The sequence below is a fragment of the Trachymyrmex cornetzi genome, unplaced genomic scaffold (genome assembly GCF_001594075.2).
Source record: "Trachymyrmex cornetzi isolate Tcor2-1 unplaced genomic scaffold, Tcor1.1 scaffold5, whole genome shotgun sequence".
In the NCBI taxonomy this organism is placed as follows: Eukaryota; Metazoa; Arthropoda; class Insecta; order Hymenoptera; family Formicidae; genus Trachymyrmex; species Trachymyrmex cornetzi.
The window spans coordinates 455,806-482,829 of record NW_017299806.1 but is presented as its reverse complement, the minus strand read 5'-3'; the positions used below and the strand labels follow the sequence as shown (position 1 = coordinate 482,829).

The following is a 27,024-nucleotide window of genomic DNA, read 5'->3' as shown; positions in this document are numbered from 1 at the left end:
ATTTTTTTATAAGATGAAATAATGATTTACACTATTATTACTTTTTATGGATTCCTATAAAAACTAATTATATCTCTACAAAGTCATTAGGAGATAGTAATTAGTTTAAGATATAAATTTGTTTTAACTATTTTAATGTCATATAGTATCGGCAGCAGATCTTTTTTTAATTTTGTAAATGCCACGCAAAAATATCAACTTTTAGTTTAAAATGCATTTTGTTTCACATTTCAATATAAATTTTAAAAACAAAGTTTAAAAAAATAAATTAGCTGTCAGTGTTACAACATCAAAAACATTTAAAATCATTCTTTTTTGACCTTGTTTGACATTAGTTTTCTTAAAATTATGACGTGATAACTAAATTTTGAAAACGAATTTGTATTCAGCTCCTGAAAATTACGAAACGATTACGTTCGTTCAGGCAATGATCCTAAAATGTAAATTCATGGGCTAGTATTATATTGATCTAATTAATTATTGCTAAAAAGATAATACTCGTTAATGTGTTTAAACATTAAATAGTCAGTTTACACTCACTCCGTTTTTAATCTGTAGATGAATGATGTTACATGCATATTCAAGTTTTGATAGATATTTTTTGATTTATTGAGATTGCTATGCGACGTCGAGAGTATAGGATGTAAGAGCGCAGTTTGACGCGGTTAACGTGGCTGTGTATTATAGTTCGACGTCGAGCACACACTATTTTTAGATCCGCATGAGGGGAGTTTAATGGTTCTGGGAGACGAATGCTTTCATAAGTTTATACGTGAAGCAAGTATCGTTACGTACGAGTATCCTTGAAGAACTCTAAACAAGCTAGTCTCGAAATTAGAGGAGGCACGCACATGTCCTCATTAACGCTGAAGTTCAAATTGTATTAACAAGCTAAACATTACTCTAATATATATCACATTTTTGAGCGGAAATAAAATTGAATTATGTAATAATAGCAGCGAATGTATACTGAGAGAAAATTATTTGATATTGTAATTACATGGAAAGAACGTTTGTTAAAATATTAAAAAATTTAACTGATACAATCTGATAATAATTTTGTTGAATTATCAAAATAATTATGTATAATGCTTAAGCGTTGATGGCAATGCTGCAAAAATTTTTGCAACTGGTTTGAATGTCCTACATAATTATTTTGATAATACAAACAAAATTATTTTTTAATTTAGCTAAATTTTTACTTCAGCAAAACCTTCTTTCTATCCATGTATAATTACATGATACAGTAATTATGATTTTAAGCTTTATTTTTATAGTTATTATATTGTTATATTGTTATAATGTTAGTAAAAATAATTATATTATAGTTTCCTACCAAAAATTATATATATGACACAAAAAATGACTGTAAACTACAGTTAAATTATAGTGCCATTTTTTCTCTCAGTGTACATGCACTGCGAAAAGCAAAGAAATTAAATGCTTAAAATTTTACAAATTACTAATTTGTTAATTATTAACATTGACATAGAATATTCACTATATGTTTGATGAAAATATAGCCATCGTTCAATCTTCGAAGAAAAAGGTTCTGCCGATATTTGTAAACAATTATACGTACCGTAATAATTAGCGAATAGTGAATGTGGATTAATGTAAAAGTAAGCGTACCGCGTTTCTACGCCACTGACTAATGCAATCGTAGATAAAAATACAATTAACGATGCCAAACTGTGTATTACTAGTCAATGTGTGCATAATGAATCGTGGAAGAATAGGATAGACCATTTAATTAGACAATTACGACAACGGCGGTGATTAGTCGCTATCACGCGATAGACGATGGAAGGCGTATCTCTAATCAGTCGCATGAGCTCATGCGACATTGGCTGTGCTCAATCTTGCCAGCAATGAGCTACACTCACTCTATGTATTATATATAGAGAAAGATTATGCGCGAGAGGCTGAAGCCAATAATAATTATGATTATGTTGTCGCCAATTCCGAAAGATTACGATTGTAACTGAATGATTAAGAGAGATAGTGTTTTAAATTTTAGAAACGAACTGTAAGGGAATCAGTTCAATAAAATAAATTATATTTATTCGAAACTTCAGTGTTGCGTATTATCGATCACCGTGATAAGTATTATGTTTGATAATTCAGAGACATTAGAAAAGATACTCTAAAGATTTAATATCTTTATAATATTATATTAAAGACGAAATAAATATTTTAATGCAAAAATAAAGAAAACTTGAGACAGAGGTTTTAAGTTTAGTTTCTTTAGTCTTGCTACGAAATGATATATGTAAAGGTAATAAACTAAAATTCGATCTCCTTACACAAAAACCCCCAGAGGTAATATATATTTACGATTAATTTATACAATTTATTCGTCATTTCCACGATAATTAAATATTATAGTTGGATTAAGTCGTGGCACGCAACTGATAATTGTATACATGTACATAACTACTATATTAAATATTGTAGTACAAATATACAAAATATTTACAAGTAACGTTTATATAATCAACTCCCCGTCTCCTAGATAAATTCGCTACATATTGTCAAGTATTTTACAGCATTTTTACAAAAATAGGCACGATACTGCGTGAGCGTCTACAATAATTGCACGTATATTACATATCTATAACATAATAATCGTAGCTTACAATTAATAACAAGTCCGAAAATAAGATATAATTAAAAAACTGATTATGTAATAAAAAAATACAAATTTCGCGTTACAAAAACAAAAGAACGACTTTTCGTGTCCTAAAAATATGCGCAATGTGCGCTAGTTATAGATATCCCTCGACCAAAAATTTTACATCTTTTATCAGCAACCTGAATCTTTGAGTTTCAATACAGGTTTTTATATTGTTCCGATATAAAAATTTGAAAAAATCTTTGACTTGTAAAAATTTTAATGAGTTTACTCTATCATAGTAAGGTATTTTATATTGTATTTTTTTTACTCATTTCTTACAGAATTTATAAAATTCATAAAATTCATAAAATTCAAAAATTCGACTGTGCCTTCAAAGTCCTTGATTGTCGGAGGGATTTATCAATCATTTTCTCTATTAAAATTGTTATCACCTTAATACTCTAATTTATGTACTTTCTCTCAATTCCATTATCAACACAATCTTTCAAAAAATGAAAGAATTCCCAATAATATTTTTTATACATACATTTGTGCCAAGAAGAATAATATTTCTCGGTACAAAGTCAGTGAGCCTAATAGCATACTGGAATGAGCCATCGAGGAGTGGGAGTGTTCCAATTCTTAAATAATGACACTTTGAGCCAAAGATTGTACAGTTTTCTTTGTTAGAGATTTGCCGATTAACTAATATCGTTTTACTACACTAAAAAGATTCACCTAACTAAGTTAATTTAATTTATTTTTATTCCTTTCGAAGAAGAATGTACGTATTTAAGTCAAACATGTTAGATTTTACTTAAATACGTACACTTTCTAATGAGAGAAATAAAGACGGATTAAATTAATGAAGTCAAACGAACAATTTTTTTTCAGTACATAAGAAAGAGCTAGAAAAACATGTATTTGTATGCCTTCTTTTTCTCTGTCCGTTGCGGTTTTCTATAGTTTAGTTAGTACAGAGGAAGGCTCGCTCCAGTATTTATAGACTATAGATCTCACAAAGTAAATCATTTACATCTGTTGACATGCCGCTGCTAACATCACAAGGACAAACGATGCAGTCTTTATATAATGTTGTGGCAATTTCATATAAACTCAGTGACGAAGATCTTTTTAAAGTCCGGTACCGAGCCGCCAATATCGTGTTTGCATATGTCGCCATTGTCGAGGTAACTCACGTCGGAGTTCTTTAGGATGGTCTTCAGATTCTCCATCGAGAGATTCGGTATCTTTTTATTAGCAGTCAGTTTATCTAGGTCGTTCATCGAATAACCGGGCGCGATCCTTTTAGTTTTTAGATGATAGGACTGTATGCTAGGCTTCGTATCGGACAGCTTCGTGTTGCTACCGCACTTCTTGTCCTCCCGATCCTCTGTACCGTTCTCTATGATACGCGGCGTGAAAGATCGCATGCTGACCTTTACCTCGCCGGTTCGCTTCGAGGGCAGCAACTCCACCTGTAAAACAGAACGTTCTCACGATGCAGGATTACGTAAGCGTGTGCGCCTTTAACGCCGCGAAAAGGCCGACGAAACGTTCCGTCAGCGGTGAATATTTTTCTACTAGGACGATGCATTTTCTCGCATCGTGAAAGTGCCTCCGGCACGCCTTGCATCCTCTTGCGTTTAACATTAAACTCGAGAAAATCGGTCATTCTAACCGCTATCGGTAAATATTGAATTTATTGATTATTACCCTGATGAAAAAATTCTCATAATACTCATAAGAATTTGTTGTATTTTAAATTTTTAATAAAACACTTTAAACAAAGATTTTTGAAAAATATTTTAATTTTTTTTAGATTTTATGTTTTTTTTTAAAAAAACTCTGAAAAATATTCCGGAGCAGATTAGGGGCCTATTCTGTAAGCGTTAGAGTCGTTAAGAGTTATAGAAAATAGGCCCCTTAGATTTCTTAAAATTTAGATTTATTTTTTAAAGATATTCCATTTTATATACAAAATCTGAGAAATTTTTTAAAACGTTATAAAATTATTACAGAAATTCTGAAAAATTTTAAAGTTTATATAGAAGTTCTGAAAAATTGTATATAGAATTCTAAAAAAAATTTTATTCTCACCGCCAAATTAAGACAATATAAAATGTAGACAAATTATATATATCTAATTACGAATAAAAATGAGACATTTGATATAATAATATTGAACTTAATTAATTTAGTATAGCTATTTGCTTCAGGATAAATTTCAAAATACTTGTTAAAAATTTACTGAAAGACGGCGAGATTTAATTGTATACAATTACCTTCGTTCCCTTACGTTGAAAATATTCAAAGTCATCATTGGCGACCGTGGTAACGGAACAACAGCTTCTGCTCCTGCTTCTGCAAGAGCTCATTGTGTCGAAGTCGCCGTTCTCCAGATCGCAGCTCTCATCATCGGAGCTATCATATCCTTCGCAGTGACTATCTCGTCTATGGAGATTTAAATGAAGATTCTCTCTCGAAAGATCGTCTTTCTTTAAATTATAAGTTCTCGAGTCGAGCACAGGTCGATGATATCTATATATCAAAGAAAAAGGATATTATTTTACGTTAGCTTTACAAGAATTTATGAAAAATATACTTAGATATTTTGATAGAGATATATTATAAATTGAAATATTAAATAATGTTCATAAGAGTTATAAAACTTATGAACATTAATAATACATAATATATATTCTAAAATATTACACAATAATAAATGTATCTAAAAATGTATCGCAATTTAATGAATTTTATATTACAAGTCGTGAAAAAGAAAAGTTGAGACGATTGTAGGTCATCCTGCACGTATGATGTACGTCAAAATATGCATTTTGAATAATTTATAGGAAACTTCACGTCTCACACTTTCCAGTTATACACTTGCCGTGTATCGTGACGGCGGCTTAATGGCACAGGTAAAAGTGAAGGTACGCTAAAAGATACGCGAGAGCAATCGGCGAATCGACAAGTAAGTGGCACCTGGCATGGTCGAAGCTTTGATTCCTGCGTAGAATGTTTCTAGAATAATGCTGCTCTTGAAGGTTGTTTTCCAGCCCGAGAATTAGCTTCTCCAGACCGAGGACGCTCCGAGCGTGTCGCCTGGATGGTTCTTCGCGAATCTCGTCCAGATTCTTGATTTTTCGGTTATTCACAGAATCCTCCAGTTGCACTAGGTTCTCCATGTTCTGCCCGAAGACATCAGTGCTGCCGATCTTCCTGCGATTACCAGCCAGCTCGTGCAAGTTCTCGTTTGGTCTCGGTCGTCTGCTGTATCCCGACGGTGGCTGTTCCACTGGATTCTTCTTCAGTAATTCGGGAATTTTATCCTGACGCGGTTCAAAGGTCGAACTCGTGAAGGACGATAGTTCTGCTGGCAGAGATGCATAGCTGCCGTCTTCATTCATAGGTTGCGTTTTAGGATAGTGTTGCTGAATTCCCATAGTAATCGTGCCAGTTTTTGCTGCGAAACGTAAGAACAATTATCGCAATGATTTAAACAATTATACTAGAAAAAATTTAACAATTATAAATTAACAATCCTAAATTAATTGTAAATATATTTTACTTTTGCTGTACAAAAAAAATAATTTTAAAGTACCTAAAAATTTAGCTAGATACAAAAATAATTTGGATTATTAAAATTATAATTACATAAGAATCTCAAGCATGATGAGCAATGCTGTACAAAATTTGACATTCTAATAATCAATTGGAGTCCTAATTATTTTGATGACGTAATAAAATTATTTTCAGATTTGTATCTAGTTAATTTTAGATACTTCAGCAAAACTTATATAAGAACGCGAACATAAGACTGATTATTACAATAAGTAATTATAAACATTTATATTAGAAAATTTAATAATTTATTTTTTAATTGTAATTTATATTATTTTTATCATTTCACTTGGAGCATTTAACAATTGCGGTTTTTAAATTATCATCGAATCGATTTAAATTTGACTTGACAAATAAAACGTAATAGAAAAGAGACACTGGTCTAATGGCTTAGAACGCTCGTACGGAATACAAGAGATCCGGGTTCAAGTCCCGGCCGAGGTAATATTTTTCGCAAGAAATTTATTAACAGTTTTAACATATTAACATCTTTATAATATATGATGCTTGATGGTAGCATCAAATTATTAAATTGCTTGTCAATTTTAATTCGCGATATATATATATATATATATTGCTAGAATAGTTTTAATTGCGTTTATTTAGTCCGGAAAAATAATTCGGCGCGCAGTTTGAAAAAGACTACAATATAGTATATATGCAAGTACATATATAATATATATTAGTAATTCAAGATTGAATTATTTAAGCAACGAAGATCTAGCTTCGACCGTAATAGGCATTTTAAATTTCTAGTATTGATTGTGTTTCTCACATATACGGTCTACAATAAAGACAGAAAAGAAATAGTCGCGATTTGTGAAAGTCGCTTTCGGGAATATCGAAATATTCGGCTTTTCACGTTACAGTGATCTGTAATATTTGATATATCTGGTAGAGATGGTAGTGATGGTGGAAAACAGAGACGAACGCGAGAGATGGTTTCGTCTCGGACTTTCTAACGTGATCGTGCCGAGCGTTCGATGGGTGCATTAACAAAGCCGCACGAAACGTCGCAATTAACAATATAGGCCGGGAGAGAGAACTATCAAGCGATCGAAATATTTTCGCATCGTTAAATCTCACTGACATCCGTTCTCGCTCACTCACCTCTGTTCTGATGGCTGTGCAACCGTCCGTAGAGGCTTCCGTTAGTCAGAGGGAACTTTAGTCCGTGATTGAGGTTCAACTGCAGCTTGTACTCGGTATCTTGTTCGAAGTGTCGAAATTTACCATCTATACCGCCTGAAAGAGAAATCCCAGAGAAATTTCATTACATAGACAAATTTCGCTTTAAGTGCTATGACGTAAGAGTGTTTTTCTTTGATTCAAATAAATGCAACATTTTATTTAAGATGGTATATTTATTCTTGAGAAAATAAAGGTTAAATTTGTTACTTCTACCAAACTTTAACTCAAAAACAGTAATACCGAGATTCGTTTGACGATATATTTAGATTTTACTTTTGATATTTCACATTAATTAGATTCGAATAGTGATTATGTAACCTTTCTCTTAAGGCGGAAACGTGAAAAGTGAAAAGTTTTTCCATTAATCTCCATGATAAAAATGTTCGCTTTTCACGTTTTCGTCGTAGAGGAAGAGTTACATGATCGTTATACCTAGAATGAAAATGTGTAGAATGCAAAAATTGAGCAATCTAATAAAAAACTCCTGTAAAATGGCTGTAAATCGTGGGAGTACACGTGAAACTCTGTAAATAGTTACGTATGTTGCAAAATGAGAATACGACGAATTACTCAAACGCGTGTCGTTAACGAAAAATTGGTGGTTGTCGCGCGGAATATCGCTGTTGTGCAGGCAGATATTACGATTATTACACGGTAGGAGTCTTAACTTTCCCACGCACAACGGACAGGTCAGTTTTTGCTCAACTGAAAGAATGGAAATCACGTAGTGTCTCTCTTATGAAACACAAAGAATTTCTCTATTTAGAAAAAAAAAGAACGCACCGTGCGACAGTCTCCTTGCATGATCCTGCTTTGTGTACACCTTGGCCACGTATCGGCAAAACATCTTGTCGAAGAGAGCCAGAAAAACCGGAAGCATAGTATCCTTCACCAGTGGCAACCACGTTGCCAGATTTTGCGGTGTGCAGAAATTCTTTAGAAGGCTCGGCCTAATCGAGATGATCTAGGAAATCGTGTTTAATTAATTTAAACATTTATCATGCTTTGAAATAATATTATACAATTTATATAAGTACTTTCATAAATTTTGCAACAGGATACGATCATATCTGTAATATCATATATAATATAATGTAATCGACACACAACGTAATGATTACTGTTATAATAAGTATATAATAAATTAATCGATTACCTGGGGTATTTTTGTAATAACACCTATGAGCGCGATAATCATTAATCGAATGTGATCATTACTGTTGAATGTATAGAAAACGGTATCCCTGCAATCTGTTGCGCCTAATGCAATGTAATGCAATCTAGGCATTCTAGACCACGGCGGGTTTTTCTTCGCGCTAATAAATTTCACCAGAAATCGTGTCAAGAAGATTCTATATTCAGAAATTGGGTCCAGCTTTCGCCGTGAGGAATCTACCATATACGTTCATCGTTCAGATTGGGTCAATTACACGCAGCTAATTGTTCAACGTGCGTCTGGGTGTCGTGCACGCGATATCTAACGTCATAAGAGAAAAAGGATCGTACCTCGCAGATTATAGGAAGACATACCGTTGGAAATATGCGAGCGGGCCTCTCACAGAGGTACTGCGAAAAAAAAAAAAAAAACTTTCGTTTTTAACCGCGGATTCGCGCAAGAATTCGCGGTGAAAACTCCGCGGTCGCGCTTTCAAAAGTACGCGCATCATACACGGTGCAATGCGATGTGATGTGGTGCGAGCATGTACGCAATTTTACGTGCACTGAACACGCATGTTGTATCTATGTGAATCGCACTATTTCGTTGATTATTACAATGTCATTTAAAGATAAGCGAGCGATGGTAGATAATCCTGTTGGCTAAATTCTTATGCAAACAACACGAGATACATGAGATATATACGAGATACATGAAGTCGTAAGATTGAAATCCTCTGTATAATTTGTAGCCATAGAATTTACTTTAATAGAAATTTTAAGAAATTAATTAAGTTCTCATAGGTTTATTCAAACAGAAAATTAACCTTAATTACGAATTAATTTAATTTTGTTTGATGATTTAGGGTTTATGTAATTATAAAGGAGGACGTTAAAAAGGGATTGATTTCTGTTAAAAAAAATGTAAATAAAAAAAGCAATGTTTTTTGTAGATTTTAATATGTATATATGATAAAATTATTATAAAGTTCTTAGCGTTTGGGGAAATTCACTTCGAAAATTAAGTAACTAAATAACATCAAACATGATGTATTTACTCAAATTTCAACATTCTTGCTTAATTTTTGTGGTATTTTCCAAACGCCATGAACTTTTTGATAACTTTATTGTATCCAGGAGGCAAAAAAAACACTATTTCTTTTACTTACACCTTCTTAGGCAAAAATCAGCTTCTTTTTAATATCCTTTTTATATAAGTACGCATTTTCGGAATATATAATATATGATCTGTGCAAAGATAAAATGTATCTTTTTACAAATTTGGAAGAGGTGTTTCTTTTTCAAGATAATTCATTAGTATAAATAACTTTATTTGTCTCTACACGGAGAAAATTTTACATTTAAAATTACTATAATGTGGTAGTAGCTGCGATCTTCATGTAAATTATAAGTTTAAATGCTATAGTTATTTTTTTAAAAACAATAATATAACGTAATTTTTACATTTTTTCATAGTAAAAATTTTTTATTACAAAATCAAATATACCTAGCAAATTTTGTTTGCGTACCATAGTAAAAATTAATTGTTTTCATGTTAAAATATGGCTTAACAAAATAATGACTTTATTTATGTGATAAAAATTAGCATAGTAAAAGTTAAGTCGGAATCATGTTGTGAGATTCCATCGAATATACAAGACATAGTAAAGTGTAATTTAAAATTGTATTAAAACTTAGTATAAAATTTTCTCCGTGTACTTATTACTACTACTTTATGTAAATTTTTAATCGCGATAAGATAATCAAATTACCGTTAATTAATGAGTAGCAAAGCCTTCCTTTCAGTTGATACATTTTTGCCTCCCACTGTATATAGTGTATATTTTATCACGAACGGTATAACGTGCGGTAGTACCGCTGCTGGTTACGTGAGTAACGGCCAGTCTAGTCCGAGGTATGAAATCGAAACTAGTTGTACCTTAATTAGAGAATAGAGCGGCACTATATGCGCGTGTATAAGTGTGTGTAAGGTACACGCGCAATTCTCGATCCCGTCTCTTTCTCTCGAACGTGTATCGCTCCGGTTGGTGCGATGATTGCCACAATCATAAATTTTCTGTTATATTGCACTTCTTTAATTAATTCCTTTAGCGTAATATGTATAAAAATATCTTTTGCAAAATTATGTCTTGCACTTACGTTATAAATGGCATTTTAATATATTATGAAGTACGTGGAAGTGATAGCGAAAAAATTATTTCTTATTCTGTATTATTTTGTAGTGTAAAGTTGATGCAAGATTATATCGGCATTTTTCGTATTTCATTAATTTTTGAAATAAGATATTCCATTTCATTATTTTTGTTTAAATTTTTTAAATTTTAATTTGAACTAATATTCCGCTTAATCGCATATTTGTCTATTATCTCGGGTATATTGTTTCGATTGACACAACAAACGGAGCACAGCCTTTTTTTTTTCTCCCACATGTATTCTCTCACATCTTAAAAAAACTACATAATGTTTTTCAACTTGTTCTCCGTTTAATCGATCTGTTTCTTTAGTGCTAACTTTAACTGTAGTAACTCGCGCTGATCTCATGCATTGACGTTATACTTTAATTGCCGTTGGTAAACGCAAGAATAACGCCCACAAACACACTCATCGCACTTGTTAAAAGTGCGTTCGGACCGATCGAAGCTCCGATAACAATTACCTAATATGTGAGAAACCGATTGAAATCGATTCGAAATTTCTCAAGAACAGCGAATTTTGAGGTAAATGGAAATTAATGCAAAACGAAAAAGTAAAGGCCTTATTTGATCAAAGCAGATCTTGGTGTCTAATGATACAATATTAAGCAAACTGTTACTTTCGAATTAAACAGATTTGATTCGATTCGATGTAAAAATTTTTAATTTGTTTCATTTTCGAACAAGTTTATCAAAGATTCCATTTGATTCGATTCTTACCTTAGAAATGCTTCGCACACCTTTATATTCTAATTATAACAGTATGAATATATTAGAATATATAAATATATATTCTAATTATATATTTTCTGCCGAGAACACCTACTACAGAAAACGATTGTAACTGCAATCAAATAAAGGACAAGAACAAAGTTTTATCATCGCTCCTATATGTACATTTAAAGTTCGTATTAAAGTTTTTTAATTGCAGGGTTGGTAAAAATCATGTTTTTTTTAAAGATAAGACATCTAAAAAATAATACCTGTCACAAATCAATTCGATTCTCTTTGAAATATTTATATCAAACATGAAAATCTAAGAGAAACGTATTTTTTTTATATCGACCCAATTTCTAATTTAAAGGGTGGAACAATTCCTTAAAATTAATGGAGATAGAGGTGTTTCCAAAATATTAAATTTTTGAAAAATTTAAATATATAGTTATAAAGTTAGAGAAAATTCTGATTTCATTTTTAATTAGAATTCCAATAAATGCAACCAGATTCTTTTTCCAATGTACTTTTGAGTGAACATTTTATGTGAAATTTTCATTGTGTAGTAATTATTTGAAAAACAGTTCTAAACTGAAACCGGAGTACATAATATCACAAACTAAATTGACGAACATTTCAATATTTATATTAATAATATTAATATTAATGAGCATTGTAAACTATTACAAAGAATTTGTTGCGAAAAAGATCTATTTTGATCGAACAAGGCGGTCATATCTTTCGTTTATTTGCGTTATTCATATATCGATCAATTTTTTACTTATTAAATGTTTATTTGCACATTAAAATAACTGTAGATGGCAAAAAAATATAGAAACTCGTTGATTTCGCCGATTTGGAATATATATATTTTTGCTCGAGCCTGTAATTAAACTTTATATCGGTGATTTAGTTTAGTCGTTAGACAAAAACTCGAGTGTAACGGCCGTCACGCTGTTTGCACGTATGTAAGCAGAGAACGGTGTTTATTTCGACGAACGGTGAACCGGCCATTATTTTTCAACGAACTAATACACGCGAATCTCGGGTACAGGTTTACGTATATCGAGCAGCGAATCGTTTCATTTCGTAACTACCTGGATACACCGGCATCAGTTTGTAAAAACAGTGATTCATAAAATATCGCTTGTTAATACGAGATGGTAGCGACAAGAGAATAATTCATTGTGAGTTTCACTTCGCATTTTGCGTATATTGTGACGTTTGAAATAATAGATAGATAATGTTTTATTTCAGCTATTGCCAAAAAGGAACTTGGTTACATCGAATCTAGACCATTCACTCATCCATTCCATCATATTCGACCTTTTGCATAATTAGTTTGTTAGTTTGTTAGTTGACGTTTGAAATAATATATGAGAAGTATTTTTTAACGATTCCTTCTGCGATTCTCTACGGCGGGATCGCGTACGCCCACCTGACGTTAGCCTAATTGACCGCGCGTTGTTCCTGTACGAAGTAAATAGTATGCGTCACGCATGTAATAGCCGCGATCATTAATATTAATGAGGAAGGTCATGGGAGTTTCTCCGCGGGACGACTTTTGCGGAACGCCGACGCCACCGCGTGAATTCTTAATTTGGTTCACCGATTAAGGTCGCTGTCCGAATTAAGATCGCGCTTTCGAATTTCGCTTTATGTCGAGCCCGACCCTTTTTCCACCTAGATCCCCTTTGTTTCTCCCGACCACTTTCTCGAGGAGCGGCATTTATACGATCGAAAAGTCCCGCTTCCGGATGGTACACGCAAGTGAAGTTCGTGTCCGGCTTGGACTCGCTCGCATGAAAATCCTCTCGGCTGTGATGTAATTGTACAGATGTAATTGGTGTGACGGCGATCAGACAATTCAACCAACCACCGTATCGGATCTGTTGTGAGATACGATGAAATTTTCAGGGACGTAACTAATTATAACAATACGTCTCACAGCAAACAAAAAAATTAGTAATTTTGTTTGGAGATATATCGCTACGTTGCATAGACGTAATAGATATAGACTGCGCATTCCCTGATTTTAGCACCTGTGAATCGTTAGAAAGAAATGAGTCAGCATTTCTCTTCAACTCTATCAGCATCTCTCTTCTATTCAATATTTTAGAGAGAGAGAACAAGAAAGAGAGAGACTTCAAGCTTTACCTCTCTCTTTCTAAACCGATGATTACTTATAACTACATAGAAATGCGCAGTCTATACTTATTAGATTATTACATCTGTTCTATAGAGTAAGCCTTAATAGAAAAGTGACACAGGCAAAAAATTAGTATTTTTGAGATAATGAAAGAGAAATCGACAATTCTGGTAAGGAATGAAATTTATACTATTAGGTGTTGAACTTAATTCCTGCCGTTTTTCGTATCCAAAATTGATTTGTTTCGAAGGGAAGATGAATGAATACCTTAATCAAAGTAATTTCCTCCATTTTCTATTTTATTACTAATTAATAATATTTTATTAATAATACTTTGATTAAGGTATTCCCCTTCGAAACAAATCAATTTTGGAGATGAAAAACGGCAGGAATTAAGTTTAACACCTAATACATATATTACACTGAGAAGAAAAATTTGTTCAATTAAATATATAATTTAGTTGTTTGCAGATTTGGTTAATTCAACAAATTTTATTTAATTGAATTTAACCGTAGTGTGCTTAACATTGAACAGTTTGTTAAGCAGACTAAAGGTAAAAGTTAAATAAAATTTGTTGAATTAACCAAATCTGCAAACAAGTAAATGTGTTTAGTTCTCTGAAGAGATTTGCTTTCTCAGTGTAGGATTGCAGTGCTTAAATTTTGAAAAAATACATGACATATAACAATTTTAAAGAATACATTACACAGTTGAAAGTGTAACATGGGGAGAAAGTGAAATTATAGAAATTGCATATTCACTTTCTTAATACTTCTAATTTAGAATTGTAAAAATATCTGTTTATTAAAGAAAAGCTAATTTTGAGATATGTCTTTTTTAATTAATGCAGCAATATTGATATTTCGGATAAAACAGAATTTTTTAATTACATTAATTTTCTGAATTATTATTTTTTTCTTATCAGAAAGGAATCTGAATTGTATCTACAAAAGGAGAAAGGATTTAAAGTTTCCTTGAACATTAAGCACACGGTGTGACTAATAAATAATTCTACGTTGCTCGAAATTTATTGTATGTCATGTAAATGATAGGCTGCAGTTTAAAAATCTTGCAGAATATCCTATATTTTTCGCTATTTAGAAGCATAATCGAGGGCGTGTCATAAATTAGGTCGGCCACTTTTAACTATGTAACATTGCAACGGTCGACTTGGCACGCGCAATTTCGAGGATATTGCGAAATGCCGCTTTTATACAATCGAGATGCTCGTGCAAAAAATGGTTTCAATGTCGAGAAAAAAAGAACATATGCACTAGACGTGATTATGACTTAATAAATCATATATCCTTTCCAGGTACCTTTGATATATCTTAACTACGAGTCAACAATTAGCGTTGCCGGTTCGTTAGAGTTTTCAATTCGAAAGTAATAATTAATTAAACCAACGATATGGAAAAACACGTCAATCTCGATAGCATTAGGTTCTTACACTTTTACATAAATTAGAAATGAATTTTACAGTAAAATACTTTTAACGTAACAAGATTATGCTAACGATCAAAACGATTTTCTGTAAACGAGTTTCCTGTTTCGTCGTATTAACTTTCAACTTGTAGAAAAAAATAAGTGACTGCTTTGCCGTTTATATATAGGGTGTCTCTTTCTAATTGTTAAAAATTTATAGTAAAATTTTCTTTAAGAAAAATCTCTCAGAATTAATAAACTTTAAATTGTAAATTATTAGTATTTTATGTATTATTAAACAAGTAATTTGTTAAAGAAAAAATATGAAAAGAATTTCGTAACATTTTGTATAATAATTGACTTTCTAATTTTTTTGTTCTAATTAATTTGTTCTTATTTTTTTGAAAGTATTCAGTTAATAACAGGATGTGTTTATTAAAAGAAGCGTGCTAAATTATATACGTATAGTAATCATGTTTAATTTATCGTCAATTAAATAGTGCGATAAACAGTCCTATACGTTACGATATGGTATGTTACAATTATGTGTGTTAGATTTATTATAAATCTCATAAAAATAAAGACACGATAACAAAAATTAAAATAACATTTAATTAAAGTTAAATAAAACAATGAAGAAGATAAATGTAACGAGTAAGAATTAAAGATATAATTACCAGGATGGGTAAATGCTCGAAGAAGTAGCAGACAAAGAGTATGCTGTAAACGGTAGATCTGCCGCTGGTCTCGTCCACCTGCACTTTCTTCTTTCTTAAACACGCCCTGCTGTTCGTCGAACCACTGGTGCACGATCCGCTCGAGGGATCCCAATGTTGTGGGTGACACTCGAATGCCCCTGAGGAGTTCTTCGAGCTCGCCTCGGACAGATCGGAAACCGACTTGAGCAGTTCAGAAGTCGGTGGACGACAAAGATTTTTGAAGATCGCAACCAACACGCCGAAAAAAGACGTGAGGGCCAACAGACCCCTGAGGGAGTTGACGAAGACTCCATATTTATGGGAGATCTCGTGGGCCAGGAAGACGCAGACCTCCGGCTCGAAGTTGAGAACGCCGGTGACACCAATGCAGGCGCTGATGACGCTCAGACTCACCAAATGGTATTTGAGATGATTCTTCGTGAGATTGATAACATCATCGCGACTGCTGATCGCCGCGAACACCGCGATCGACGTCAAGGTCAGTTCCTGGAGGATACTCGACGAGTTCAGGACCCACACCAACGTTGAGCATAACTCTGTGACAAAGAATCATTCTTTAAAGAGTCTCGCAATTTAAAGAGTCGCGTGGCTCGATTGGAATGAATATTTTTTGGGCCCCCGGGCCAATCTGTTCCGTTGAATTAATTTACATGCTATAATTATTGGGAATTGGTTGGCGCTTCCATGAATTCCGAAGAGGATAATGATCTCGTAACGGCATCATTATACAGAGATTATGACTAAATTAAAATACCAAATTCGATATTGTATATATACTATAATAATTATGATAAAATGTTACTATTTTATTTGATATGTTTTAGATATATGGCTTCCTCATTTCAAAAGCGACATAACTCAAGAAATTAAGGATCTGCTCTCTGCTATCATTTTTATTTCTTTCGTCTACAATTTGAATCTTTTTTGTCCAGCTCAAGTTTTTTGATGTTCTAGACTCTTAAACAAATTCAGGATTACTTTTCAAGATCTCTATTTAAATTACTAAATAGGTTTTAACTTAAAACTCTTACGTTTAATAAAAATTGAGTTTGAGTAAAAGTGAAAAATTTTAATAATTTTTTTAAACCACTCTTTTTAATACAATTTTGACGATTTTTAATGAAGTTAAGTTCATTTTAAATAATTGATAAAATAACGTTCATTTAACTTATTTATGATAATAATTCGAAAATTAAACATTTTTTAAGTAAGAAAGTGATGTTATTACATTTTATCTGAGCTGTTGAACCAAAAGATTAGTAAAGCAATACAATTACAGTCAGAGCTTGGCTTGTATTTGAAATATTTTTATTTGGAAGACAGTGTTTGTAAGACAATTGTATAGTTACCTCCAAAATGATTCGCTGGACGGATCAACGTGAGAATCGCGTACAGCAGTAACCCTAATTGATGTGTGAGACTTTGAGAAAGAATCGCGACTGTCAGCACGTCGATTTTTCTTTTCGTGGATGAGGATTGATTCTGGTAGATCAATAGGGACCATGACAGCAGCAGGATGCATATTGGCGAGCCTACGCACGTAGCCAGCCATTCGCCCACCTCGCTTCGCATCTCTGCGGAGGAAGAATAAAAGGCTGTCAACGTTTATTCACTTAATGATTAATTATACCGTAACTTATGAATAATTGTATCCTACACGATTTTGTGGTGGTGACACACAAATAAATCTGTCATTGTGTTAAATTTAATTATCATTGCATTAAATTTCTCGACACTCCTTTTTGAACAATAACATCTATTATGCTATTCAAGCAAGCATTTCCACAGCAAGTATTGTTATATGTGCGACCAGTGGAGACAGAACGATTCGTCTGGAATTTCTCTCGCATTCGTCCTCCACTGTGGAATGAGGCGGGACTATTCCCGGTGAGAGTAGTAATATCCTAATCTCGATGAAAGCCTGAGTCGTGGCAATTAACGCGCCGTGTCGAATTATATTCCCGCACGTGGAAGAACCGCGAATTATTGTTAATCAACGGCAGTGTTGGTTACAGGTAAATTATTAACGCGATGGCAACAGGGTTGTACAAATGTCACGGTGGATGGCACGGAGGGGATGCGACATTTTCACACGACGTATCTCCTTTCCCTATCCTCATTCCTCAGTGACTCTCTCTTTTTCTCCTATCTATTGAAATCTATTTTATGTGGAGCTGATATTTTTACGAGCTCGTATAAAGAGATGTATTACTATAATACATTATTTTCAGGAAAAATAAAAATAATTATTTGATTAAAGATTTTTATCACGATCGTGACTTTTAATTAATTAAAAGACTGCTATTATTTAATTATTACACTTTAAGATTTTTAGAAAAACGTGTAAATGTTCGGCTTGATTATTTTTTTATAGCCAGGTATAATAAATCTGTTTCTCTACTCTTTTCCTTATTTCTTCTTTTTTCGTACAAAGTCGGAGCACGTTTACCATCTCTCTTTGCTCGACGCTTCTCACACTGCACCGCCGAGGCAACTTTCTATTCCGCGCACTGCCAGCGTCGCGGTCTAATTTATCGTTCAAGCCGACTCTCGTGCCCGTGCTCAGTAGCGAATTTCCCCTCCGACTGAATTGCGAAGAATGTCCTATCGTGTGTCGTCGACGTCGGGCCCTTTCCCGTTACCGGAGTCACCCGTGAGATGCGGACGTAGGAAGAGGAAGACACATCCGATCGCGTAACGGCACATTCATTTTTCGCGGCACCTTCTAAATCTAAACGATCGAATGTTACATCGAAGTTCTCTTCACACCGCATATAATTGCGTTTTATGATTACCATGACAAAAATTTAGTACATTATAAATGGTGTTAGAAATATCACAATAAAAATAGTAATAAAAATTTATTGTCCAACGTATTGTATTATTATGACCATAAAAAGGCTTCTTATTTCTTATTTTTCACTACAATTTTATGTCCATACTATATAGGAAATGCCATTAGTTTGCCATAAAACATTGGCAAATATGGTGAGTGGGTAATTGTATAACTTTCACGCGAATGCTTATCAAAAACGCATCGAATTTTCTGCTTAAGGAATAGTAAATATGATATGTATCTTTGATCCTCTAATGTGTACATATTTTCGAATGCCTGTGAGTCGCGTATCCTTCTTTTTCCTTTTTACAATGTGGTACGCGCACTTTCACGTGCAAACATGAATAAACAGTTTCCGCTTGGCTGACACATAAATTTTTTTGCTCGATAAGCATGAGCGTGTATTTTTCTCTGATAAATTGTGGATAATCTCGACAGTAGTCTTAACTATCTTAAAAAAATAATCTAAAATGTTAATGGAAAAATGTATTTCAGTATTTGAATTTCAAGTACGGTGAGTAATTTTTAGACACCGCAGACAGTAATAATCATTCATCCTGTTTCGTAATCAATCTCGTATAAGCTTGATATTAATGTTTTCGAAATTTACAAAAATTAAGTTTTATATACATATACATATAAACACCGAGAGAAAAAGAGAAAGAAAAAGAGAAATATTTATTCTCGAAGCATAGATTTATCTATTTCAGAATTAACATTCTGGAAAAGCAAAAAATGTAAATTTAAATAAATAATGACAAATTGTTACTTAATTACTTTTAAATACTTAATAATTTTAATATTTTATAAATAAATATAAAATAAATATAATATTCTAAGATATTATATTTAGTAAATATTTATTTCTTGAAATAAATATTCTAAGATATTATATTTAGTAAATAAATATAATATTCTAAGATATTAAATTTTATTAATTTCGTGCCAACCGTGTATTGAAATAGAATCATGGCTATCAGTATGTTAAACCGGTTGCGCAAGTAGAAGAAACCAGGTTAATTTTCCCGTGAGTGATAACAATGTCGCCAATGAGGAAACTGGACCGACAATCTCGTATCGCTATTATACCCAGCTTGTATAATTGACTCGTCCTTGTTCGTTACTATACTTTTGCATGAAAGATGCCGATTATTCTGAGTATTTCTGAGAGGAAAATTTGCATTAAAGTTTCGCCTACGACACTTTGCGAAGGAAGACATGACGAATTACGCAAAGAATCTGTCGACACTGAGTTTTTATACCAGTACGAGCCACTATAAAAGTTGACCTGATTATTCGTTCTTTAAACATACGATAAAATTAGAAACATGAGTCGAGGATGGTTTACGCGATTTGCTTGCTGTAACCGTTATTCAGCCGGGCTGAAATTCCTCTGTGAGTGAGATGACATGTTTGGTGCATTAGTAGGAAGTCGATTCTACTTCCGCAATCCGTACTGCTTTTAAAGTGTCTCCTTTGTATTGTATCTTTAACGGAGGCAAATGGCGATTTAATTTCAAACGGTATAAAATAGACTCTTAGAGAAGTTTAAATTTGCATTATTTATATGAGAAATAAAATTATACCGAATTAATTGAATGAAACTGCAGTTGTGAAGAAAAAGGATTATTTATACATAATACAATACAATTATGTGACTAAAATAACAATAACGGATTTTTTTGAAAGTTTACCTATTTTATATGTATGTAATACAATTTCTTTTACAGAATTTCATATTTCAAAATTCTAATATAGATTTTATAAGATACTATTCTTATTTGCATATAGATTTAATAACTATAATTATAACTATATAATTATAATCATAATAATAATCATAATAATTATATATAAATTTAATCGAATTTTATATATATATCACATAATTTATATATAATTTAATTATATTATTATAATTATTGTAGATCTTTATGTAATTAACTCTATATGTAATTATATATCATATATGTTATAATTAAGTTTATTTTAGCAATCTCAATATAATTTACAACTTTTGTAACAATTTCTATGTGATTTTATAAATGTATTCACAAAAAATTTTATAAAATTTATACTTTCCATGAAAAATATAATTTATTAGGCATGAAATGATCAAGTTTATTTAGGCCCAGTTTCACAACTTACGATTAACTCTTAACCGAGGTTCAACTTATTTCTCATCTTTTTCCAATTCTAGAATTGAAAAGAGATAATGAATAAGTTGAACTTCGGTTAAGAGTTAACGTCAGTTGTAAAACTGGGCCTTAACGATTTTGTATATTCCACGTAGTAGGGTTAAAGGTGAATATTATATGCATCTCAAGGTGCGTCGATCGGAATGCATTCCACGCATATAAGAGTTATAGATTTACAAGGTCTGACTTGTCAGCGAGAAGCGTATCTCCTCGATTAGATTGGAATGTCGAGAGGTGCAGAAGCGCGATCAAGGTCAGAAAAACAACTTGTGGAGGTGAACCTGAATCGTCAAGAGGGATGCTATTCTGCTGACCGACGCGGGCGCCAGACCTTGTTTCGGTGAAGCCGGGCATCGGACCAGTTTCTTTGATAATATCGCTGCAGAGAAGAATGATCCCGAAGAAGCTCCTGCACGGTCCAGAATTCACTGTTACACAAATGCAGACTGAGGACTATTGACTCGTGTTTTTTCATACATTTAACTTCTAACAAGTTTCTACAACGTACATGGAAGAGACATTTTTGAAATATGTAAAAAATATTAACTAGATACAGACATGAAAATAATTTCGTTGGACTATAAAAATAATTATATATAAGGACGTTCAAATTGATTACTAGCATGTTAAAACATTTTGTAGCATTGTTCATCATTAGGTACCTGATCACTTTGACTTTCTCAAATAATTATTTTGATGATCCAATAAAATTATTTTTATATCTGTATCTATCTAGATTTTTAAATATTTTAATAAAATGGATTTTTCTATGTAAAGACTAGAATTCGATATTCAATTTTTGTTTAAGAGCGGATTTAATATTACTTTATATATAAATTGTTACGATATGCAAAATTAAATTTTGTACTAGAATATATGTATATTGAATGAGATACATTACAATTTATGTTGTTATAACATATTATCATTAAAATTAAAATATTAAAAAATTCTTTAAAAAGAATTTTTCTTCCTTTTTTTTCTTTTCCGAAAGAGAGGAAAGATAGCGCAGCATTTACTATTGGATGCATTGTGCGGATGTGGGACAGTGTATTACGAATAAACTAGCTATAGATCGTGGTTACGACTAGCTTAACCATTTTTTGTCTATGTATTTATCCGTGCGGCATGTCGATGAATAGGGAATGAAACCGACGAAAGTCTGGTAGGTTTAGAAACCAATTGGTTAAATAGTCGAAGCGTATAGACAAACGCAAGAGAACTTTCCATTTATATAAAATAGCTATTATTGGTAGTTGCCTCAAGAAATTTAATTAAAACATTGTATATAAATAAAAGCGAAAAGTTTTCTGAATACCTTTATTATTGCTATGGTAATTTTGATATCCGTTACTGAATAATATAGCTTAAACATTACTTTCTACACATAATAATAATTGATTAAGTAACTTTAACTTAACGCGTTCATTTCTATCAGTCTTTTAATCAGCTTCTATCTTACTACTGTTACGTTATAAAATTTTATTACATTAAAATTTAATTTCTAAAAACCTTAACATACACATTTTTTAATATTCAAAGGTACAAAGTTCTTTTGGCAAAGTTTGTTAATTTTATTTGAAAATTTTCAAAGAAAGATCTATCTTTAAAACTTCAGCAAGTTTTCAAAGATTAGAGGAATGCCTCTTGAGGTATTCGAGCATGTTTGATGCGGAAGAGCGGTTGAATGCCGGTGAACGCCGTGATTTCAATGCTTGCAATAGCACGAGTGCGCACAAATGGCGATGATCGTCGTGCTCATGTGTGAGCGTATGTGTGTATTACGCGAAACGGACGAACGACGAAATTACGTTTATGATTACGGCCTTCGTTCAATTAAAACGTACTGGGACGTGCGACGTATGTACAACGCGGCGCCCACGTGAAAATGATCCCTCTTATCATAGTCATTGTCGCCGAGTAGACTCGAGCTCTAACACGGTCATGTGAAACTTTTACGATAGACCACCTACTACTCTCGTGTCTCTTCCTTTCTCCATTATAGTTTGCTTCTCACTTGATCTCTCTCTCTATCTCTCTCTGTCTCTCACTCACTCACTCACTTACTCACTCATTCTTAAGAACTGATTCTAAAAGAATGCTGGCGGATGCCTGACGACCTCTACCTTGGGATTACGTTTCACGGTTGTCTAACGAAATGTTGAGACCGCCCTTCGAGTAAGCAAGAAAAACAAGCGTATCAGAAGAGATAAATCCTTCTGGAAAATATTTTATTTCACCAGAGATTAGAAACTTCACTTAACGCAAGGAAACGAGTTTTCGTAGGTATCTTTTTATTCATTTTGACTTTCTAGATGAGAGCTTGAGCAATTTAAAAGTTTTCCACTGAGAATTTTTTCAAGAGTAATAATATTTTTATATAAGTACTTCGCAGAGTATAAAATGTTGTTTAAACTCTTTAACGGATGCTTTAAAAACTTTAATATTTTAATAAAGATTAAGTCTCTCTATTAAAAATGTTTTTCTATTTATTTCAGATGACATGTTCTCAGATTAATTTTTTAAATGGAAAATTAGAAATTAATTTTACAAAATGAATTTTATCAATTCCTTAATCGATTTATAGGACAAAAGTAATGCAAAGAAGATGCAGAATCTTGTATATAGCTGAGATGATTCAAATCTTTCTAATTCCAATCTTGGCACGAACGTCTGCTGTTTGCGCCCGGTTACTGCATCGCTGCGTTCAAAGTAGGTTACGAATACGATCGTGCTTTGAGAAAGTAACCAACACCGTCGATCTGTCTCGCTCACCATGATTAGATGTGTACATTCACTAGAATAAGATCAAAAATTTGTTTTAAATACATGACTGCGCGCAAAATATATATTTTTCCGATTAAAAAATAAAATTGTTTGCAGCGAATATGTACTTAAAAAAAACCAGCATCACAAACCTTGTCTAAAGATAAAATATTTTTAAATTTATTAAAGAAAAAATAGAGGGAAGTATTAAAGTCTATGGTAATCAATATTTTTATATTATTTATAAGTAAACTTATAAATAAATTTATATAAATAAGCTTCTAAATAAACTTATAAATTAAAAAATAGTATAAAAATATATCGATCGTCATAGATTTCAATAATTTCTTCTATTTTTTAAAAAATGAATTAAGAAATGTTTTATTTATAAGTAGATAAAGTTTTTTGATACTTTTTTAATTGATATATTTCTCTATTTTCTTCTGACTTCTTTGTCAACCGTTTGCGTGGAAGAAATGTTTCTACTACACTCGGCACGTGCCAAATTCCTAAACCCAACCCGGTCAAGTCATCCGTGCGGTTTCGAGGCCAAAGAGGAACGGGTTTTATGCGGATTGTGAAGGGTTCCGTTGCCGATGCTCGATATAGCGTTACGAGTCGATTTACAATATGAGGAACAGACACGAAGAATGCAAACGTACTCTATTATTATTCTCCCGCATACAGTTATTCTTCGTTCCGTTTGCGAGCTGCGATTACGCGTTCGCTATTGACGCCGCTAATGACGCGGCTGATTAGAGATTCGATGTTTAACGAACTCCTGTTTAACTCGTGAGACGCAAATTATGCGAAGCTGCGTACGCGCGTTGTGCAAGGAAACAAGTTCACGTTACGCAGGTTGGATGCCGATGCAAATTCCGGATTACGTGCTTACAAAATTGCGCATCTATCCGTGTGTATAGAAATGCACGCGCTACATATTCAAAATCCGTACCGTGTAACAATCGCAGATATAATATTTCGCGAAGGTGGAGCGGATATTACCGTGAAATTGCGGTAGTTCAGCGTAGCAGCGATCTTGGGCGGTCTATCTGATTGAGGACTGCATTTACATTGTTACGCTCATTGAGCGAATTAATGCACCGTCCATAAGCCGACGCAAGGACGCGAGGAAGACACGTCCTTGACGTTCCGCCAGGCTCAAGTCAAATAGTTAAAAATTACAAATAAAACCGAATACAAATTATATTGTATCCGGGCGATCTCTTTTCTTATCGTGTGGCACTAGAAGTGTAATTTGACAAAAAATATAAATATTAGAATGTCGAATAATGGTATAATCTACATAATTTGTATTCAAATTAAAACTAAAGGACTGTCGAGCTTCGCAGATTGTTGATTGTTAAACAATCCCTAATTTAGTAAAAATACAAATTATTCACACAGCGAGACGTCAATATATAAAAATAATTTGTTGTCGGATACTCACAAATTTAATTTTTCAACTTGATTAATTGGATCTCTCGTATGACACTATATTAAGACCTAAACATAGTAAGGTCTACGTTTTAAATTATTCTTTATGCTTTGTAATTATATATTTACTTATTTGTATTTTTTTATTTTTTTCTGTTATTTATTTTAAATTCGTACTTTGAAAATGACCCGAAGGTGATTGAAATGTTAGTAGACTTATATTCTTAAGTTGATTTATTTTTATTTCTGTATTTAAGACCAAGAATATTATATTATATTAAAATTTATTGGCTCGTAGCTATTTTCTTGATTTATTTTTCTATTTGAAATTTTTTGAGCCATTCTCTATTATTATTTATATAAAAATAATATGTAAATGTGATAATAATTCTGCGTGATTTGTATTTGTATAGCTGGAATGCATGGATTATAAAGCAATTTTAGTGGGTCAGACTTTCATACTTTCTCTATTACTATTCGCTGTCTACTATTTGTTTTCGATTTGCTTACTGCCGATTGTCAATGATTACGCGGAACCAGCGTGGAATGTCGCATCGCTAGGATGAGCCTGCAGAATGCGCGTGCTCCAGACAGATGTCTGGATCCTCCCGGTGATATCCAGCGATTTCTTCGTTTTGGCATCAGCTCTTTTACATCGTGCACGAAAATGCCACTCCTTCTTCTTGATCCACTATCCACGATGTATATTTTCAGATCAACTCGCGTGTTTCCGTGCCTTTAACTTTGACGAGTGGCAGCTGTAGTCGTAAACCCGGAGTACCTTCACTCGCGGATGAAGGGGCACCGTTTTAACACGCACGGTACACCAGTCACGAGAAATTTGTTTTCGTCGATTTCTGGACCAACCGATCAATCGGCTGAACCGCACTGGGAACGAAATGGTGCACCAATATTCTGTGCACGAACGTTTAAACTTGAAAAAATAAAATGTTTAAATCTAACTTATTGATTAAACAAAGTTAAATTATTAATAATTAACACTGCTGTTGGTTGTTCTTTTAGAAATAATCACTTTATGGCTATAGATATGACGATGAAAGGAGAGAGAAGTATCACGATATTTGTAAAAAAGAATTTTGACACTCGTATGTTTTGATCTGTGTGTATTAAACAAAAATTGACAATTAATGCAACGGCATTTAATATTTGAACACGATCGAGAATGCGTCCGAGCGGACCAATATTGCCGCGAAGAAGCCCGGAGCGGGACTGACTGGCGGCCAGGATTCATTTGGGTCAGCAGCACAACGTAGTATACCAAAGACTGCCTCTCGACTATACTATCTGTTACTATACGGAGTGAAGGTGCTATGCTATGTGCGTTATAACGGAGCTATCTTCGCCGCTCGTGCGCTTCGATTTTTCTTCCGGGCATTCCGTGCGCACATTTTTTTTTTCAGATCATTCACTTGCAAAAGATATCTAAAATGTAAATCTATTAGCTGCGTATTTTTCAGTTTATCGAAATTTTAAAATATAATAAAAATTTTCTTTTCCCTTTTTAAACAGAGAAAAAGATGCTGGTCTTCTTGTGCAATTCTTTTTTTATTTATAATCTCATCATTACACTTACCATAACATTTATGATCATATTACGATTGAGTAATGTGCGATCTTAATAGGCGCAATCGATATTAACGTAAATAATTATTGTACAATATATGTATTATGAAATGCTCGTTAATCAATAAGAAACTCGTTCAAACGTAAAAGATGTGATTTATGATAGTTATACAAATATAAATAGTACTCGATGTTGGCACAAATGTTTTATGTTTGTTATACAACGGATGAATGAACACAATAAATCGATTAAACATAACACTTATATATTTGGAGAATATTCCCGTCGTTAAAAATCGAGTATATCGATAAATGCGGAACAATGCTAAATATAGAGAAATTAGGTATCACAAGTATGTACATCACATTGTGAAATAAAGCATTATCTTAAC

At 32.8% G+C, this 27,024-nt stretch overlaps 1 protein-coding gene across 1 annotated transcript; it reads right to left on the bottom strand.

Moving 5' to 3' along the window:
• Nucleotides 1–3,715: 3,715 nt before the first annotated feature.
• Nucleotides 3,716–26,000, bottom strand: LOC108765590 (uncharacterized). The gene is made up of 8 exons (XM_018514377.1): nt 25,559–26,000; nt 17,161–17,385; nt 15,770–16,347; nt 8,219–8,399; nt 7,355–7,489; nt 5,606–6,086; nt 4,903–5,158; nt 3,716–4,095 (listed from the first exon to the last, which is right to left on the bottom strand). The coding sequence occupies exons 2-8, from the start codon at nt 17,381–17,383 to the stop codon at nt 3,724–3,726; spliced, it is 2,226 nt and encodes a 741-aa protein (XP_018369879.1). The 5' UTR covers nt 17,384–17,385; nt 25,559–26,000; the 3' UTR covers nt 3,716–3,723.
• Between the last annotated feature and the right edge of the window lie 1,024 nt (nt 26,001–27,024).

What these genes read in the sequence shown, in the direction of transcription:
- LOC108765590 (XM_018514377.1), bottom strand. Translation starts at nt 17,383, where the DNA reads ATGCGAAGCGAGGTGGGCGAATGGCTGGCTACGTGCGTAGGCTCGCCA. An exon ending in CAAAGCTTCGACCATGCCAG is followed by an intron (nt 5,159 to 5,605) that starts GTGCCACTTACT and finishes TTTGATATATAG; the next exon opens with ATATCATCGACCTGTGCTCG. An exon ending in TTCAACGTAAGGGAACGAAG is followed by an intron (nt 4,096 to 4,902) that starts GTAATTGTATAC and finishes TCTGTTTTACAG; the next exon opens with GTGGAGTTGCTGCCCTCGAA.